The 17,785-nt window shown below is 57.8% G+C and overlaps 3 protein-coding genes across 3 annotated transcripts in view; 1 reads left to right on the top strand and 2 right to left on the bottom strand.

Moving 5' to 3' along the window:
* The window catches only part of LOC144697388 (uncharacterized), a 51,348-nt gene extending 50,694 nt beyond the window's left edge, over positions 1-654 (bottom strand). The window contains exon 1 of the mRNA XM_078569367.1: positions 561-654. The gene's annotated coding sequence lies outside the window, so the exon portion shown is untranslated. The remainder of the gene's footprint in view (positions 1-560) is intronic.
* The window catches only part of LOC144697423 (uncharacterized), a 512,621-nt gene that overhangs the window by 354,394 nt on the left and 140,442 nt on the right, over positions 1-17,785 (top strand). The window lies entirely within an intron of this gene.
* Positions 4,567-15,826, bottom strand: LOC144697921 (uncharacterized). The gene is made up of 4 exons (XM_078569883.1): positions 15,784-15,826; positions 12,649-13,872; positions 11,284-11,348; positions 4,567-6,500 (listed from the first exon to the last, which is right to left on the bottom strand). The coding sequence occupies exons 2-4, from the start codon at positions 13,744-13,746 to the stop codon at positions 5,480-5,482; spliced, it is 2,184 nt and encodes a 727-aa protein (XP_078426009.1). The 5' UTR covers positions 13,747-13,872; positions 15,784-15,826; the 3' UTR covers positions 4,567-5,479.

The raw sequence follows: 17,785 nt of genomic DNA, 5'->3' as shown, positions 1-17,785 counted from the left end.
TGCCCATTCCTAATTGCCCCTTGAGAAGGTGGTGGGTGAGCCGCCTTCTTGAACCGCTGCAGCCCCGGTGGCGTGGGTACACCCGCCGTGCTGTTAGGGAGGGAGTTCCCAGGATTTCAACCTGGCGACAGGGAAGGAACAGCCGATATATTCCCAAGTCAGGACGGCGAGTGTGGCTCGGGGGGGGGGACTTCCAGATTGTGGCTAAATTCGAAAGTTTCAGATTCTTCCTACTGTTGCCCCAAAACCCATTCGCCGTCCTTTCTGTATTGAAATCAGTTTCTCTGGGTGTCACTGTCCCTTTAAATCACAGGTGAACACAGAGGGACAGTGTCCCTTTAAATATGCAGAGCGCCGGCTGGGCGTCCTGCGCATGCTCGGCCGGCCGAAACACAAGCGGGCCGGCACTGCGCCTGCGCGCTGGACTGCGGCGGCCGGGAGGGGAAAGGCGGCCATGGAGAGGCCGAATCACGAACGGACAGTGAGTTTTTCCAGACCGAGTGAGTGAGCTCGAGGATGGGTGGGGGGTGGAGAGAGAGGGAATCGAATAAATTACAAACTTGACAGTCCGACCGTGGCCAACGGGACACTGAGCGGAGAGGACGCAGCGACGACAACGACGACGGTGTGCGGACCACGTGATCACTATGGAGCGCGGAGGGGGCGTGACCTGTGACGGACGTTCGCCCTGACCAATAGGGAGGGTGGGGCGGGGCTGGAGGACCCGCACCAACGGCGGTGCGGCAAGGGGGCGGGGCGTGGAGCGGAGCTCAGGTGTGTTGACGTGGATTGTGAGGCGCTGGCCCCCCCAACCAGGTGAGAGAGCAGCTGAGTCAACACAGAGCTGGGACTGCCCTGGGGACAGGGAATCTCAGGCAATAAAATAATTAAAGTTTATAAATGTCTAGAATGAATGCCCAAAAGTTTATCTATTTACACTTGGTTATATATCAAGCATAATGACGGGACCTCCAATTTCTCTGCTGCGGGGGAACTCCAGCCCGCTTCCCGTGACCTGGGGAACCGCGGCTGTGGTGAACGTCTCCAGTCGCTCAAACTCAAACTTCTGGGCTTCCGAGCTCCAGGAGCAGCCAGACATAGAAGCAGGAGTAGGCCACTTCAGCTTGCTCTGCCATTCAACAAGATCGGGGCTGATGGTCTACCTCGATGCCACTTCCCCCGCTATTCCCATATCCCTTGATGGCATTAGTCTCCAGAAATCTATCGATCTCAGTCTTGAGCACACTCAAATGACCCAGCCGCCGTCGGCCTCTGGTCTAGAGAATTCCAAAGATTCGCCACCCTCGGAGTGAAGTTCTTCCTCATCTCAGTACTAAATGACCTATTGCTTATTCTGAGACTCTGTCCCTTGGTTCTACACCCTACCCACAACCCTCCCCCACCCCCACCCCCTCGTCCCGCCTTTCCCCCAGCCAGGGAAAACATGATTTCTGCATCTACTTTGTCTAGCCCATTAAGAATTCTGTAATTTCAATGTGATCACCGCTCTTTCTTCTAAACTCCAGAGAATACAGACCCAATCTCAGTCTCTCTTTGTAGGCCAATCCCGACACCCCAGGAATGTGTCTGGCGAACCTCCACTGCGCTCCCTCTATGGCAAGCATATCCTTCCTTAGTTAAGGAGACTGTACAAAACTGTACACAAACCTCCAGGTGCGGTCTCCACAACTCCAAGATTCTCCACAACTGCGGCAAGACGTCTTTACTCCTGTACTCAAATCCCCTTGCACTAAAGGCCAACGCATCATTTGCCTTCCTAATTGCTTGCTGCACCTCCATGTTAGCTTCCATTGACTGATGAACAAGGACACCTAGGTCCCTTTGGCCATCAGCACTTCCCAACCTCTCACCATTTTAAGAAATACTCTGCACCTCTGTTCCTTCCACCGCAGTGGATAAGCTCACACTCACCCACATTATATTCCTTCTGCCAAGTTCTTGCCCACTCACGGGATGGGAGGCTGTGAACTCCCAGAGCGCACGCTCCAGGGGGCAGAATCACCGCAACATCGCCCCCCCCCCCCCCCCCCCACAACGAACCAGCTCCGTGATTGAAAAGAAAAATCAAGCAAGTTTTTTTTTATTTGTTCATGGCTAGGCCAGCATTTATTGCCCATCCCTAATTGCCCCTGGAGCAGGTGGTGGGTGAGCCGCCTTCCTGAGCCACTGCAGTCCATGTGGTGTAGGTTAGGGAGTGAGTTCCCAGGATTTTGACCCGGCGACAGTGAAGGAACGGCCGATATGTTTCCAAGTCAGGATGGTGAGCGACTTAGAGGGGAGCTTCCAGGTGGTGGTGTTCCCCGTGTGTCTGCTGCCCTTGTCCTTCTAGATGGTAGCGGTCGTGGGTTTGGAAGGTGCTGTCGAAGGAGCCTCGGTGAGTTGCTGCAATGCATCTTGTAGATGGTACACACACTGCTGCCACTATGCATCAGTGGTGGAGGGAGTGAATGTTGGTGGATGGGGTGCCAATCGAGCGGGGGCTGCTTTATCCTGGACGGTGTCGAGCTTCTCGAGTGTTGTGGGAGCCGCATTCATCCAGGCAAGTGGGGAGTGTCCCATCACACTCCTGACTTGTGCCTTGTCGATGGTGGACAGGCTTTGTGGGGGGGGGGGGGGGGGGGTCAGGAGGTGAGTGACTCTCCGCAGGATTCCCAGCCTCCGACCTGCTCTTGTAGCCACAGTATTTGTATGGCTGGTCCAGTTCAGTTTCTGGTCAATGTTAACCGCCTCCCCCCGCCCCGTGCCAGGATGTTGTTGGAATGTGGGAGGCCAGGGTGTGTGGAATCGGGCAGGGCAGGGATCCTCCGGGGAGAGGGGATTGTGGGGGCGGAGGTGGTGAGAGTTCTGGCAATCTCGAAGCAGTTTTCAGTATCGGTAAGTGCGGGGACGTCTCAGGAGGAATGGATTCTCGAGTACATCCACAGCGCCCTGGGAGCAAAGACTGTTCCGGGAAAAAGGGTGCAACAAAGTGTGGCAACCGTAGATGGATGGAATTGCACCTCAACAGAGCTGGGACCGTGGTCCTCAGAGGGAGGTTAGCTAGCACCATGATGGGGGGAGGGTTCAAGTTAATGTTACAGGGTGATTGGCGGGGGGGGGGGGTTCGGAGGAGGGGGGGGAATTATTGCTCCTTCCACTGGGGTCACTTCAACACAACTTCCCCAATTGTTCAGTTTATTTTCCAGTCGTCGTTACATCGAAGTCGGGTTTTAGTAACACCAGGAGATGGGAATGACACACGACATGTCGCCCTGTGGTTCAGTGCTCCCTCCCCACTCCCTTTACAGAAGCTGGACAGGTCCCCACAGGTGCCCTTAGGCATTTTACAATCTGATTCATTCATCCCGAGTTGTTGTTGTTTTTTTCTTGACACCCCACCCCCCACACCCCTGCCCGCACCCCTCCCACCCCACCCCCACCCCGCACCCCCACCCCACCCCGCACCCCCACCCCACCCCACCCCGCACCCCCACCCCACCCCGCACCCCAACCCCCACCCCAACCCCCACCCCACCCCGCACCCCCACCCCAACCCCCACCCCAACCCCCACCCCAACCCCCACCCCACCCCACCCCGCACCCCCACCCCAACCCCCACCCCACCCCAACCCCCACCCCAACCCCCACCCCAACCCCCACCCCACCCCACCCCGCACCCCAACCCCCACCCTGCACCCCCACCCTGCACCCCCACCCCGCACCCCAACCCCCACCCCACCCCACCCCGCACCCCCTTGCTCTTTGGTGTAGCTTCTACAATTGTTCCCGTTTGATCGGCTTTCAGCAGCTGGGTCAGATTCACCTCCTCTCCTCCTCCTCCTCCCGGGCAGCCCCTCAGGATCGAGAGTGACTGGCTCCCCACTCCGGGTCGATGGGTTCCCAGACGTGCGATGCCGCGGGTGGGGGGGGGGGGGGGGGGCAGGCAGCGCCGGAGAGAGGGCAGGGGCGGACGGGTCGCTCGGAGGTCCGCGCACTCCCTCCGACGCCTCGACTTCGACACTCCCGCCGAACATTCCCTCGAGGCGTCCGGCGCTTTCCCGGGCGACGCCTACGCCGTTCGGGTCGGCTGCGAACCGGGGTCACCCAGTAGTGGGGGGCTGGGCGAATGTTCGACCTCTTCAGGGGCACTCGGAGGACGTCCCGGATGCGTTCCCGTTGTCCTCCCGGGGGGGGGGGGGAGGGTCCTCCTGCTGTGACCGAGTTCCGAGTAGAACAGTTCCTTCGGGAGTCCGGTGGTCAGGAAGCCGCCCAGCGGAGCCGGTTTAAGAGTGGTTAGCCCCTTGGGTCTGGGTGGGTTGGCTCAGGAGAGGACGCTGCAGCCGGACCGCCTTTCTTGGCGCTGGACTCGGAGGGTCTTGCGAAGGCACTGCTGGCGGGACTTCTCCAACGCTTGGAAGTGCCAGCTGTAGGTTGCCCGAGTCTCCGAAGCCTTTAGGAGCACGGGGGTCACCGCTGCCCGGGGTGAACCATGACCTCTGTCTCGAATTTAAGCTTTTCTGGAACTCACTGCCTGAAAGTTGGTTGGCGGGGGGGGGGGGGAGGTCGAGTCAGAAACTCTCGTTACATGTGAGAAGCGTTTAGATATTCGCTTGTGTTGCTGTAGCCTCCAGGGCTATGGGCCAAAGCGCTGGAAAATGGGACCAGTGCAGCCAGATCTTTGCTGACCGGCGCGGGCACGATGGGCCGAATGGCCTTCCTCCTGTGCTGTAAACGTCTACCAGTCGACCTCAAACGCTCTTCTCCTCACTCGAGCCGGCACGTTTAGAGGCGGCGATGAATATGGTCGTCTACCTGCCCGCCTCCGTGAGTGAGGAGGCTCCCGAGAAACAGAAATCGGCGAATGCTTTCCAGCGTCTCGGCGTCGATCTCGAATCGGCGGATGGGGGTGTCGCGCTGCGAGAGCCGGTGGGAAGAGGGGCTTAGTTTTCCCGGGCGTTGAAAAGGAAAGGCCCGTTTTCTCATCTGCTTCGGAGGAGGGATCGACAAAGTGACCCGGAGCTCAGTTTCTGCGCGATCGCGCACACAAAACGTCATCGGCTCCAGTGCATCCACGTCCCATCCGTCTCGTGTTTATCAAGCTCCTTCCGCGCAGCGAGAAACATCCCCAAGGAGCTTCACAGGAGCGACGGCCCCGAGCCACAGGAGGAGGTATGAGGATGTTAAACTGAGGGCCCCGTCTGCCCCCTCAGGCGGATGGGGAAGATCCCACGGCCACTATTTTGAAGGAGAGCAGGGGAGTTCTCCCCGGTGAGGCCAATGTTCCAACCAACGCCACTAAAAACAGATCATCTTTGGTCATGATCACGTTGCTGTTTGCGGAGGCTTCCTGCTCACGGAGATGTCCTGAGACTGTGAGAGGAGCTCTATAGATGCAAATTCTGTCAACTCCAGCCCAGTTACTGTCGTTAGCAGCAACGTCACCAACAACGCTTCCCCGATCTCATCATTTAACCAAGGTTCACTCCTGAATCTGATTAACAGCAGCAATAACTGCAGAATCGGAGCAGTGCAGTCCCACGTGAGCTCGCTGGTGCTTCACCAGATTGGAAAATCGAGTGAATCCCTTCCCACACGTGGAGCAGGTGAACGATCTCTTCCCGGCGTGCACTCGCTGGTGTCTCAGCAGGGTCGATGACTGGGCGAATCCCTTTTCGCACAGGGAGCAGGTGAACGGCCTCTCCCCGGTGTGAACCCGCTGGTGCCTCAGCAGTTTGGAGGCCTGAGTGAATCCCTTCCCGCACACGGAGCAGGGGAACGGCCTCTCCCCGGTGTGAAGTCGCTGGTGTTCCAACAGGCAGGAGGCCGAAGTGAATCTCAACTCGCACACCGAGCAGGTGAAGGGCCTCTCCCCGGTGTGAGCCCGCTGGTGCGTCAGCAGGCTGGATGCCTGAGTGAATCTCTTCTCACACACGGAGCATGTGAACGGCCTCTCGCCAGTGTGAGTGCGCTGGTGTCTCAGCAGGTGGGAGATTTGAGTGAATCTCTCCCCGCACTTGGGGCAGGTGAACGGCCTCTCCCCCGTGTGAGCTCGCTGGTGTTTCAGCAGGTCGGATGACTCAGAAAATCCCTTCCCGCACAAGGAGCAGGTGAAGGGTCGCTCCCCAGTGTGAACTTTGTGGTGCCTCAGCAGGTGGGAAAATCGAGTGAATCCCTTCCCGCACACAGAGCAGATGAATGGCCTCTCCCCACTGTGAACCTGCTGGTGCGACAGCAGGTTGCAGGATCGAACAAATCCCTTCCCACACACGGAGCAAGTAAACGGCCTCTCCCCAGTGTGACTGCGCCGATGAGTTTCCAGCTCGGAGGGGTAACTGAACCCCTTCCCGCAGTCCCCGCATTTACACGGCCTCTCCCTGTTCCGGTTGCATTTGTGCCTCCCCAGGTCAGACGGTCGGTTGAAAGTGCGTCCACACACGGAACACGGGTAGGGTTTGTCCGCGCGGCGCGTGCTGCTCTCCCCTTCCATGCTCGCCGACGGCCTTCACATCCTGATGAATCGCGCGACTCGGTCAGACTGCTGTGCCGTCGGGTCTGCGAACCCTCTCCCTGTAAAACAAGTTTGCGTCGCTGAGGACTGTGTTTAAAAAATAATAATAATAAATTGCAGGAGAAATGCAGGATTTCAGAATTCTCTAACTTTACATTCTTCCGTTGCTCCAAAACAAAAACACCCGCGCTCCCGGTGTTGTAATCAATCTTTCTTACAAGTGTCTCTGTCCCTTTAAATCAGGTGAACACAGGGACGGTGCCCCTTTAAATATGCAGATCACTTGCCGGGCGCCACGCATGCGCGGTTGGCCGGCACCGCGCCTGCGCACTGCTCTGCAGAGCAAGGGCGGCCATGGAGAGGCCGAATCGTGGACGGAAAGTGAACTTTATCAAACCGAGCGGCTGAGCAAGCCCGAGGATGGGGTAGGGGTTGGAGAGGCTGGGCGGGGGGAGAGAGCGGATCAAATGCAATACAAGCCTTGAAAGTCCTACCGTGCATAACGGGGGACGCCCCCGGTGGGGAAGGACGCGACGGCGTCGCTGTAAAGTGCGGAGCACGTGATCTCGGGGGGGCGGGGCGTGAGCGGTGATTGACGTACGCTCTGACCAATAGGGAGAGCGCGGGTCGGAGCTGGCGGCCCCGCCTCCAACTCAGGTGGGCAGCGGGCCCATTCTGACGTCGACCCAAGGGGCGGGGCAAAGCAAAATCCCGCAGCTGCTGCAGAGGCTGAGATAAAACTCGGGCCCTTAACTTTTTCACCAGGTGGTCTGGGCTGCTGCTTTTACCCTCCCACCCTTTTGTTTTGAACCAGGTTGTGGCATTTGCAAATTTCCAGTCCTCTGACACCACTCCCTGTATCTAAGGCGGATTGATAAGATTTGGGGCCAGTGCCTCTGCAATTTCCACTCTTAACCTGTTTACTTGACTTGAGAATGGAAGAGGAAGATCCCATCTCGCAAATCCTCATTACCCGGTCTCGGCGCATTACTGGGCGTCTCCCGTGAGACCGACAGTGCGTAACGTTCTGCCGTTCAGATTCTTTGTGTGGTCAGAGGCTGGGAATCCTGCGGCGAGTCACTCACCTCCTGACTCCCCCCACAAAGCCGGTCCACCATTTACAAGGCACAAGTCAGGAGTGCGATGGGATACTCTCCCCACTCGCCTGGATGAGTGAGGCTCCCACAACACTCAAGAACTCGACACCGTCCAGGACAAAGCAGCCCCCGCTCGATCGGCACCCCATCCACCAACATTCACTCCCTCCACCACCGACGCACAGTGGCAGCAGTGTGTGTACCATCTACAAGATGCACTGCAGCAACTCACCGAGGCTCCTTCAACAGCACCTTCCAAACCCACGACCTCTAACACCCAAAAGGAAAAGAGCAGCGGGCGCATGGGGATGCCAACACCTGCGAGTTCCCCTCCAAGCCGCACAGCACAGATCAAAATACACAGGGGCGGTGGGATAATTCGCCGTCGAAACTTCACGACAAGTCTGTGAGAAAGCAAAGACGGGGAGGGGGGCGAGGGGTGTTTGAGAAATTCAAGAAAGTTCACCCCCATATGATAAATTCTGGCTGCTCCAGCACCTCCAATTGCAGATTCCCTCCCCCTCCTCTTGCTGCTCCTCGAGAGACAGAATCTATGACTGGGAGAGCAGTGAGGATGGGAAGAGATGTGCGATTGGAGGGGCTGACGTGGGAGGGAGAGGATGTGTGATCGGAAGAGGTGGAGCACAAGGGTGGGAGGGAAGAGGCATGTGATTGGAGGAGCTGGAGCAGCGAGGGTGGAAGGGGGGAGACGTGATTGGAGGAGCTGGAGCAGCGAGGGTGGAAGGGGGGAGACGTGATTGGAGGAGCTGGAGCAGCGAGGGTGGAAGGGGGGAGACATATGATTGGAGGAGCTGGAGCAGCGAGGGTGGAAGGGGGGAGACATGTGATTGGAGAAGCTGGAGCAGCGAGGGTGGGAGGGAGGGGATATGTGATTGGAGAAGCTGGAGCAGCGAGGGTGGGAGGGAGGGGATATGTTATTGGAGGAGCTGGAGCAGCGAGGGTGGAAGGGGGGAGACATGTGATTGGAGGAGCTGGAGCAGCGAGGCTAGGAGGGAGGGTACATGTCATTGGAGGAGCTGGAGCAGCGAGGGAGGGAGGAGACGTGATTGGAGGAGTTGGAGCAGCGAGGGTTGGAGGGAAGGGGCATGTTATTGGACGAGTTGGAGCTGGGAGGGAGGGGATATGTGATTGGAGGAGCTGCAGCAGTGAGGGTAGGAGGGAGGGGACATGTGATTGGAGGAGCTGGAGCAGCGAGGGTGGGGACATGTGATTGGTGGAGTTGGAGCAGTGAGGGTGGGAGCGAGGAGACGTGATTGGAGGAGCTGGAGCAGCGAGGGTGGGAGCGAGGAGACGTGATTGGAGGAGCTGGAGCAGTGAGGGTGGGAGGGAGGAGACGTGATTGGAGGAGCTGGAGCAGCGAGGGTGGGAGCGAGGAGACGTGATTGGAGGAGCTGGAGCAGCGAGGGTGGGAGGGAGGAGACGTGATTGGAGGAGCTGGAGCAGCGAGGATGGGAGGGAGGAGACATGTGATTGGAGGAGCTGGAGCAGTGAGGGTGGGAGCGAGGAGACATGTGATTGGAGGAGCTGGAGCAGCGAGGGTAGGAGGGAGGAGACATGTGATTGGAGGAGCTGCTGCAGCGAGGGTTGGAGGGAGGAGACGTGATTGGAGGAGCTGCAGCAGCGAGGGTGGGAGGGAGGAGACATGTGATTGGAGGAGCTGGAGCAGCGAGGGTGGGAGCGAGGAGACGTGATTGGAGGAGCTGGAGCAGCGAGGGTGGGAGGGAGGAGACATGTGATTGGAGGAGCTGGAGCAGCGAGGGTGGGAGGGAGGAGACGTGATTGGAGGAGCTGGAGCACCGAGGGTTGGAGGGAAGGGGCGTGTGATTGGAGGAGTTGGAGCTGGGAGGGGATATGTGATTGGAAGAGCTGGAGCAGCGAGGGTAGGAGGGAGGGGACATGTGATTGGAGGAGCTGCAGCAGCGAAGGTAGGAGGGAGGGGACGTGATTGGAGGAGTTGGAGCTGGGAGGGAGGAGACGTGATTGGAGGAGTTGGAGCAGCGAGGGTGGGAGGGAGGGGACATGTGATTGGAGGAGCTGCAGCAGCGAGGGTTGGAGGGAAGGGGCATGTGATTGGAGGAGCTGGAGCAGCGAGGGTGGGAGGAGACGTGATTGGAGGAGCTGGGAGGGAGGGGACATGTGATTGGAGGAGCTGGAGCAGCGAGGGTGGGAGGGAGGGGACATGTGATTGGAGGAGCTGGAGCAGAGAGGGTGGGAGGGAGCATGGCAGGGACAGGAGGACTGAAACCAAAAGCAAGACTCCCCTAGTGTCAGAGAGAAAGAGACGGAAGGAATTCCCTTGAGAGCAGAACCACAAAATTTGGGATTTGATGGATAGTTGACACTTTTTGTCGGTTCTTTGGAATCAATTATTTTTTTAAAATCCTTTTCGACTTGTGTGCTTTTCAATGGGGGCGGGGGGTAAGGGGGCTGTGTCTGGCATCCATTGGGGAGGAGGCACCGGGGTTACCGATCAACAGTCCCCTCCTCACCCCTCTCCCAGTTACAAGAACCCTCCTATTTCGATACAAAAGAAAAGGACGAGAATTGGGATGTCAGCACCGCCATCGGAGGATGCGGAGAGGAGAGGGAGGACAAGATGGCGGTGGATCCAGTGCAGGTAAAGAGGATCTGGCTGTATCAGTGAGATGGAGGGAGGGGAGAGAGAGAGGAAGGAGAGGCAGGATTGGGTGGAGAAGCAGGACTCTTAGGGTGACGGGGGGAGGGGAAGAGAGAGAGAGAGAGGGTGTGGTGAAGAGTTTGGTTTCTAACTTAAAATCTTGAGGTCTAAAGAATCCCTGCAAACCAAAAAGTAGCCCCCAAGAATCGAAAAGCGGCCCTCGAGAAACGAGCGTTATTTCCACCCTTGCCGCACACCGTCGTGACCTGGAGCTTATTGCGCTGTCCCTTCACCGTCGCCTGCTCAAGATCCTGGAACGCCCTGCCTAACAGCGCTGGTGGCCCCTTCAGCAACGCTCACACCCCAAGAATGGGGGGAAATAAAACCTCACCCCCGAGGCTCTGCTAACATTCTGGCCAGTCTGCACCGCACTCCTTCCATGGGGAGTACATCCTATTGAAAGTGCGGTGCCCAGAAGCTACACCAACAACGCAGATTTTCCACCTCAGGCCATGTTTGTCTTGTCCGTCAGGCCCACGTTAGCCACTTTGTCCTTTCACAGGGTGCAGAAGAGGCCCTTCGGCCCATCGAGTCTGCACCGACACGTGAGAAACACCTGACCTACCTACCTATCTAATCCCATTTACCAGCACTTGGCCCATAGCCTTTGAATGTTAGGACGTGCCAAGTGCTCATCCAGGTACTTATTAAAAGGATATGAGGCAACCCGCCTCCACCACCCTCCCAGACAACGCATTCCAGACCCTCACCACCCTCTGGGTAAAAAAGTTTTCCCTCACATCCCCCCCCTAAACCTCCTGCCCCTCACCTTGAACTTATGCCCCCTCGTGACGGACCCTTCAGCGAAGGGGAACAGCTGCTCCCTATCCACCCTGCCCAACTCATAATCTTGTACACAATCTTTGTTTAGCATGAAGACAGAAGCATTTATTTTTCAGCAGACATCCGATACAGAATATCAAAATCCTGCCTGGTCTTTGGTGATTATTAATGTCAGCATCAACAATTCCCCACCTTGCCTGCAATTCCCACAATCACCATCATTAACAAGGATCAACATCAAGATACTGCAGATCCCGGAGACCTGAGATGAAGATAGAAAATGCTGGAAAAGCTCAGTGAGCCAGTCTGTATCGGTGGGGAGAGAGAGAGGGAGGGGGAGAGAGAGTGAGAGGGAGGGGGGGAGGGAGACAGAGAGAGAAAGAGGGAGGGGGAGAGAGGGAGGGGGAGAGAGAGAGGGAGGGGGAGAGGGAGGGGGGGAGAGGGAGAGGGGGAGAGAGAGAGGGGGAGAGAGGGAGGGAGGGGGAGAGGGAGAGGGGGAGAGGGAGAGGGGGAGAGAGAGAGGGGGAGAGAGGGAGGGGGAGAGGGAGAGGGGGAGAGAGAGAGGGGGAGAGAGGGAGATGAATCTCGAATGTCACTGAAAGCAGGATCTGACCCTCGCCTTTTCCGGTTTGTCGGCAGTCCCTCAGGACCGAGGAGAGCTGGCTTCCGCTCCAGTTCGGTGGAGACTCTGCCGCGGGGGCGGGGGTAGGTGGAGCTTGAAGGGGGTGGGGCGTTGGGAGGTTTGTGCGCCACTCTCTCTCCCCCGACCCCCTCGACTCGGCCCCTGCCCGTCCCCCCCGGGTGGGTGAAGCCTCTCGGTGGCGTTCGGCGCCTTCCCGGACGAGCGGCCCCCGTTTCCGTCGGTGGCGGGAATGTCCGACCTCTGCGGGGTGGGAGTCTGCTCCGAGGACGTCCCTAAACGTTTCGGCTGTCCTCCCGAGGGTCTTCCGGCCGCGACCGGGCCTCAAGTGTTTGCGGTGGCTTTGGGAGCCCGGCGTACACACGATACATCCCACCCGCCCAGCCGGAGCTGGTTTGGTGTGGTTGGCGTCTCGGCGCTGGGCCGGTTGGCTTCGGGGGGTCGGTGGGGGGGGGGGGGGGGGTGGGGGTGGGGAGACGCCGCCGATTTCGGACGGCCCTTTTCTTTTTGCCGCCGGATTCGGAGGGGGGCGCGGTGAAGATCTCGCGGAGAGACCGGTTTCCCCACTCGTGGAAGGATCGAGAACCAGACGGCACCGACTGCAGCCAATTGGCAGGAAAAGCAAAGGCGACGGTGGCGAGAATGGTTCGGGGGGGGGGGGGGGGGGGGGGGGGACATTTTTCAGACAGCGAGCGGTTAGGATCTGGATCGCGCTGAGGAGCGCGGCGGAGGCAGGTGCAGCCGTGGCTTTGAGCACAGAGTTCGACTGTCAGCCGAGACGGAAGAACGTGCAGGGCCGCGGGGAGGGAGGGAGGAGGCCTGGGAACGGCACTGAGGGGGAAATGGCTGGCCCTAAGAGCCAGGGCTGGCGCGAGGGGCCTATGCCGTGGCGGCCCTGCGGCCGCTGGAGTTAACTGTGCACCCGCCGGTGCTTCCGCAGGTCCCTGGCGGATTTGAAGCCCTTCTGACAGTCGGGGCACTCGAAGGGCCTCTCGTCGCTGTGGACGAGCCGGTGCTCGCGCAGGGAGGAGGCCAGGGTGAACCCCTTCCCGCACTCGGGGCAAGCGAAGGGCCTCTCCCCGGTGTGGAGCCGCTGGTGGGTCAGCAGGCTGGAGGACAGGGTGAACCCCTTGCCGCACGCGGCGCAGGTGAAGGGCCTCTCCCCGGTGTGCACCCGCCGGTGCTTCAGCAGGCCGGACGGCTTGCGGAAGCCCTTCCCGCAGGCGGTGCAGCCGAACGGCCTCTCGTCGCTGTGGACGCCCTGGTGGATCTTCAGGTACTTGGGGCTCTTGAAGCTCTTGGCGCAGACGGGGCACTGGAAGGGCCTCTCGTCCCGGTGGACGTGCCGGTGCTCCCGGAGGGAGGACGAGAGGCTGAAGCCCTTCCCGCAGACGGGGCAGGTGAAGGGCCTCTCGCCGGTGTGGGCGCGCTGGTGGACCAGCAGGGCGGACGACTCGGTGAAGCCCTTCCCGCAGGCCGGGCAGGTGAAGGGCCTCTCCCCGGTGTGGAAGCGCTGGTGCTGCATCAGCTCCCGGGCCCTCTTGAAGCTCTTGCCGCAGTCCGGGCAGGGGAAGGGCCTCTCGTCGGAGTGGACGGGGGCGTGGGTCAGCAGGTGGGAGGACTGGCTGAACCGCTTGCCGCAGCGCGGGCAGGCGTACGGCCTCTCCGCCGTGTGCAGGCGCCGGTGCCGCAGCAGGGCCGACTGCTGGGTGAAGGCCTTCCCGCACTCGGGGCAGGCGAAGGGCCTCTCGCCGGTGTGGACCCGCCCGTGCGCCTCCAGGTGGCCTGGCTGGTTGAAGCCCATCCCGCACGCCCGGCAGGTGAAGGGCCACTCCCCGGTGTGGCTGCGCCTGTGCTTCTCCAGCTCGGAGGGGAAGCTGAAACTCCTGGCGCAGTCGCCGCACGCGTACGGCCGCTCCCCGGCGTGGGCCCGCCTGTGCCTCGTCAGGCTGGAGGCTCGGCTGAAGGAGCGCCCGCACTCGGAGCAGGCGTGGGGCTTCCCCGCGTCGCGGTCGCTCATCGCCCCCTCCTCCTCCTCTGCGAGCGGGCGGCCCGCGCTGTTCAGGGCCTGGTGAATTCGAGGGGCTTGACGCGACGCTCGGCTCGGGTCTTCCCTCCTCAAGCCGCCCTCCTTCTCACGAACGCCCTGAAAAACAGGTTTCACGTCGGGTTAAGTCCAGCAGGGGAATTCAGAACCAACCGACCGACCGACTCACTACCTCGAGTTCCCGATCGAGGTCACGCGATCCTAAGAAACGTGAGCAATGAGGAGGCCATTGGGCCCATCGGGGCCTGCCCCGCCGTTGGATTAGGTCTGGGCGGACCTGACTGTGGTCTTCACTCCGCTTTGCTTCAGGGTTTTAGGGGCTGTGGGAGGTCACGGGGGGAGGGGGGTGGTGGTGGTGGTGAGGCAGCCACGGAGAGAGATTTGAAAACAAGGATGCGAATTTTAAAATCGAGGTGGCGGCGCTGGGCCGGGAGGTCAGTGTCGGTCAGCGAGGATGGTGGGGGGGATATAGGGGGAACCAGTGAGGGCGCTGTCACGGTCACCTGTCCCCGGAGCCACCATGACGCAAGAGAGCGGCAGTGCCCCTTTAAATGTCATTACCTCCAGACAGCGCTGTCCCTTTATATTGCAAAGCAATTCAAATCCTACAAAGGGAGAGGAGGTCTCTCTGTCCCTTTTTAAGTGGGCAATTTACTCCCTATGCCCCCCCCCCCCCACCCCACTTTTTAAAAATTTGATTTAAGAGCAGAATATGGAGGGGAAGGGGTGTTGGTCACAATTTTAAAGGAGCTATCAGAACAATCTCAGCAGGTCTGGCAGCATCTGCGGAGAGGAACGCAGTTAACGTTTCAAGTCCGTATGACTCTTCAACAGAACTAAGGAAAAATAGAAAAGAGGTGAAATATAAGCTGGTTTAAGGTGGGGGTGAGACAGGTAGAGCTGGATAGAGGGCCAGTGATAGGTGGAGATAGCCAAAAGATGTCATAGACAAAAGGACAAAGAGGTGTTGAAGGTGCTGATATTATCTAAGGAATGTGCTAATTAAGGGTAGAAAGCAGGACAAGCAAGGTACAGATAGCCCTAGTGGGGGTGGGGTGAAGGGATCGAAATAGGCTAAAAGGTAGAGATAAAACAATGGATGGAAATACATTTAAAAATAATGGAAATAGGTGGGAAAAGAAAAATCTATATAAATTATTGGAAAATAAAAGGGAGATCGGAAAGGGGGTGGGGATGGAGGAGAGAGTTCATGATCTAGTCAGCATTTCACTTTTAAATGTATTTCCATCCATTGTTTTATCTCTACCTTTTAGCCTATTTCGATCCCTTCCCTTCACCCCACCCCCACTAGGGCTATCTGTACCTTGCTTGTCCTGCTTTCTACCCTTAATTAGCACATTCCTTAGATAATATCACCACCTTCAACACCTCTTCGTCCTTTTGTCTGTGACATCTTTTGGTTCTCTCCACCTATCACTGGCACTCTATCCAGCTCTACTTGTCCCACCCCCCCTTAAACCAGCTTATATTTCACCTCTTTTCTATTTTTACTTAGTTCTGTTGAAGAGTCATACAGACTCGAAACGTTAACTGTGTTCCTCTCCACAGATGCTGCCAGACCTGCTGAGTTTTTCCAGGTATTTTTATTTTGAATTTCCAGCATCCGCAGTTTTTTGCTTTTATCAGAACAATCTGTCCAGCAATGAAACACTCTGAGGCTCTCCTCTCCAGGTCCAGGCTGCAGTCAGTGACGTCATCTGAGCCTGCTCCCGCCCCCCCCCCGCTCTGATTGGTTGGAGGACCGGTGGTCCTCCGATCGGTTTTAAGCCCGCCGATTGGCTGGAGGGATCACTCAGTTCCCCCCCACCACGGATCTAAACATCGATTGGTCCGGGCGCACGTCAATCATCGGGATCGACGTCGGAGGGCGAGAAGCGTTTCGGGCACATTCGACGGGCTTCAAAACACCGGGCGCGATAGAGGGAGGGACGAGGGCGAAATCGGGGGAAAAGGGCAAAAAAAAAACCGATTTAATAGAATCTTTCGAACCCGCCAGTCTTCACGGACAACCCCCGGAGTCAGTCAGATCGCGTCTCTGCGTCATGACGTTGCAGGAGTGCGTCGCAGCGCGTGATCGCCGAGGGGCGGCACTGACGGACAGGGGCTCCGGCCAATAGGAAAGCGAGGTCGGAGCTTGGAGGACCGAGCTGGCGACTGGTCCTCCAACCAATCGTGGCAAAGGGGCGGGGCCTTCTCTTGTAGATCAGCTGGGCTGGGCCCGCCCCCCCATTGTGACATTGGCCCCGCCAAAGTCACTCAACAACAACAACTTGCATTTATCCAGCGCCTCCATTGGAAGTAAAACAACAACCACAAGGGTTCGGAGAAAATGTTGCGGATGCTGGAAATCCGAAATAAAAACTAGAAATAAGGGCTGGAAAATAGCCAGCAGCAGCACCCACGGAGAGAGAAAAGGGGTTACTGTTTCGGTCCACTTGAACCTCCAACTTTCTTTAGAAACCTAACTCCCATCAAGCACAAACCCTCTATTTCCCACTCGGGAACATTGCCCGACCCCACCCCTGTCTCAGCTCATCGGCTGCTGAAACCCTCATCCACAACGTCTTCACCTCCCAGACGCGTCTATTCCAACGCTCTCCTGGCTGGTCTCCCACATTCAACCACGCCCCCCCCCCACTCCCCCACCGTAAACTGGGGTCCTCCAAACTACCCTATGTCACAGAAAGTCCCTTCATCCTCACAACCCCCTCCTCTAATCGCTGCACCATCGGTGGCCGTACCTTCAGTTGCCTAGGCACCGAGCTCTGGAATATACATGCCCCAGTGACCCACCCCACCCCCTGACACACACACACACCTCTGCCTCTATACGTCTTTTTCCTCCTTTTGACATGCTTGTTAAAACCGACCTCTTTGACCAAGTTTTTTGGCCATTTGACCTAATATCTCCTCATGTCATTTTTTTTTGATTCGTTCACGGGATGTGGGGCTTCGCTAGCTGCGCCAGCATTTATTGTCCATCCCTAGTTGGCGTTGAGAAGGTAGTAGGTGAGCTGCCATCTTGAACCGCTGCAGTCCGTGTGGTGTAGGTACGTTCGGGAGGGAGTTCCAGGATTTTGACCCGGCGACAGTGAAGGAACGGCCGATATGTTTCCAAGTCAGGATGGCGAGTGGCTCGGAGGGGAACTTCCAGGTGGTGGTGTTCCCATCTATCTGCTGTCCTTCTAGATGGTAGTGGCCATGGGTTTGGAAGGTGCTGTCTAAGGAGCCTTGTTGAGTTACTGCAGTGCATCTTGTAGATGGTACACACACTGCTGCCACTGTGCATCGGTGGTGCACTGTTTCATAAGGCTCCTGCAAAGGGCCTTGGAACATTTCATTACACTGAAGGTGCTGTATCAATGTAAGTTGTTGCTAATCCTTCCAGGATGAAACATTGAGCCCAGTCTGCCTTCCCGGGTGGATCCCATTGCCACTGGTTTGAAAAGCGGGGGTTGGGGATGGGGGGGTGGGAGTTCTCCCCACTGTCCCTGCGTCAACGCTTGTCCCTCAATCAACATCCCTAAAAAAAAAATGCTTATCGGCCGTTGTTATAGTTCTGAGGTATTGCTGTGCAGGAACTGGCTGCCAGGTTTCCTAAGGTACAATAGCGATGACACTTCACATGGACTCCATTGGCTGTGCAGAGCTTTGGGGGATGTCCTGAGGTGGTGAAAGGCGCCAGGGAAATTCAGGTCTGTTTTTCATGACCTGCTTCCCTGAAATGCACTTGCACTCTCCACTTCAACCGCTCCCTGTGGCGGGCGAGTTCCACATTCTCACCGCTCTCCGAATTCCCTACTCAGTTTCTTGGTGACTATCTTATATTGACGGCCTCTAGTTGTTCTCTTTCCCAACCAGCGGAAACATTGTCTCTGCGTCTTCTCCGTTAAAAAACCTTCAATGATTTTTAACATACCCCCTCGGCCTTCTCCGTTCAGGAGGGAGAAAAAGAGACCCAGCCTCTTCGTCCAATCCGGATATATACACG

Source organism: Cetorhinus maximus, chromosome 23, assembly GCF_964194155.1.
Source record: "Cetorhinus maximus chromosome 23, sCetMax3.hap1.1, whole genome shotgun sequence".
Taxonomy (NCBI): domain Eukaryota; kingdom Metazoa; phylum Chordata; class Chondrichthyes; order Lamniformes; family Cetorhinidae; genus Cetorhinus; species Cetorhinus maximus.
Note: the sequence above shows the minus strand (reverse complement) of the source record. Positions and strands in the feature narration are given on the sequence as shown.

Excerpts from the sequence above, each read along its gene's own strand:
- LOC144697921 (XM_078569883.1), bottom strand. The coding sequence starts at position 13,746 with ATGAGCGACCGCGACGCGGGGAAGCCCCACGCCTGCTCCGAGTGCGGG. Across the intron at positions 11,349-12,648 it reads ACCTGCGGAAGCACCGGCGG|GTCTCCGGGATCTGCAGTAT; the intron begins GTGCACAGTTAA and ends TCTTCATCTCAG. Across the intron at positions 6,501-11,283 it reads GGTGATTGTGGGAATTGCAG|GCCGTCGGCGAGCATGGAAG; the intron begins GCAAGGTGGGGA and ends CAGGATGTGAAG.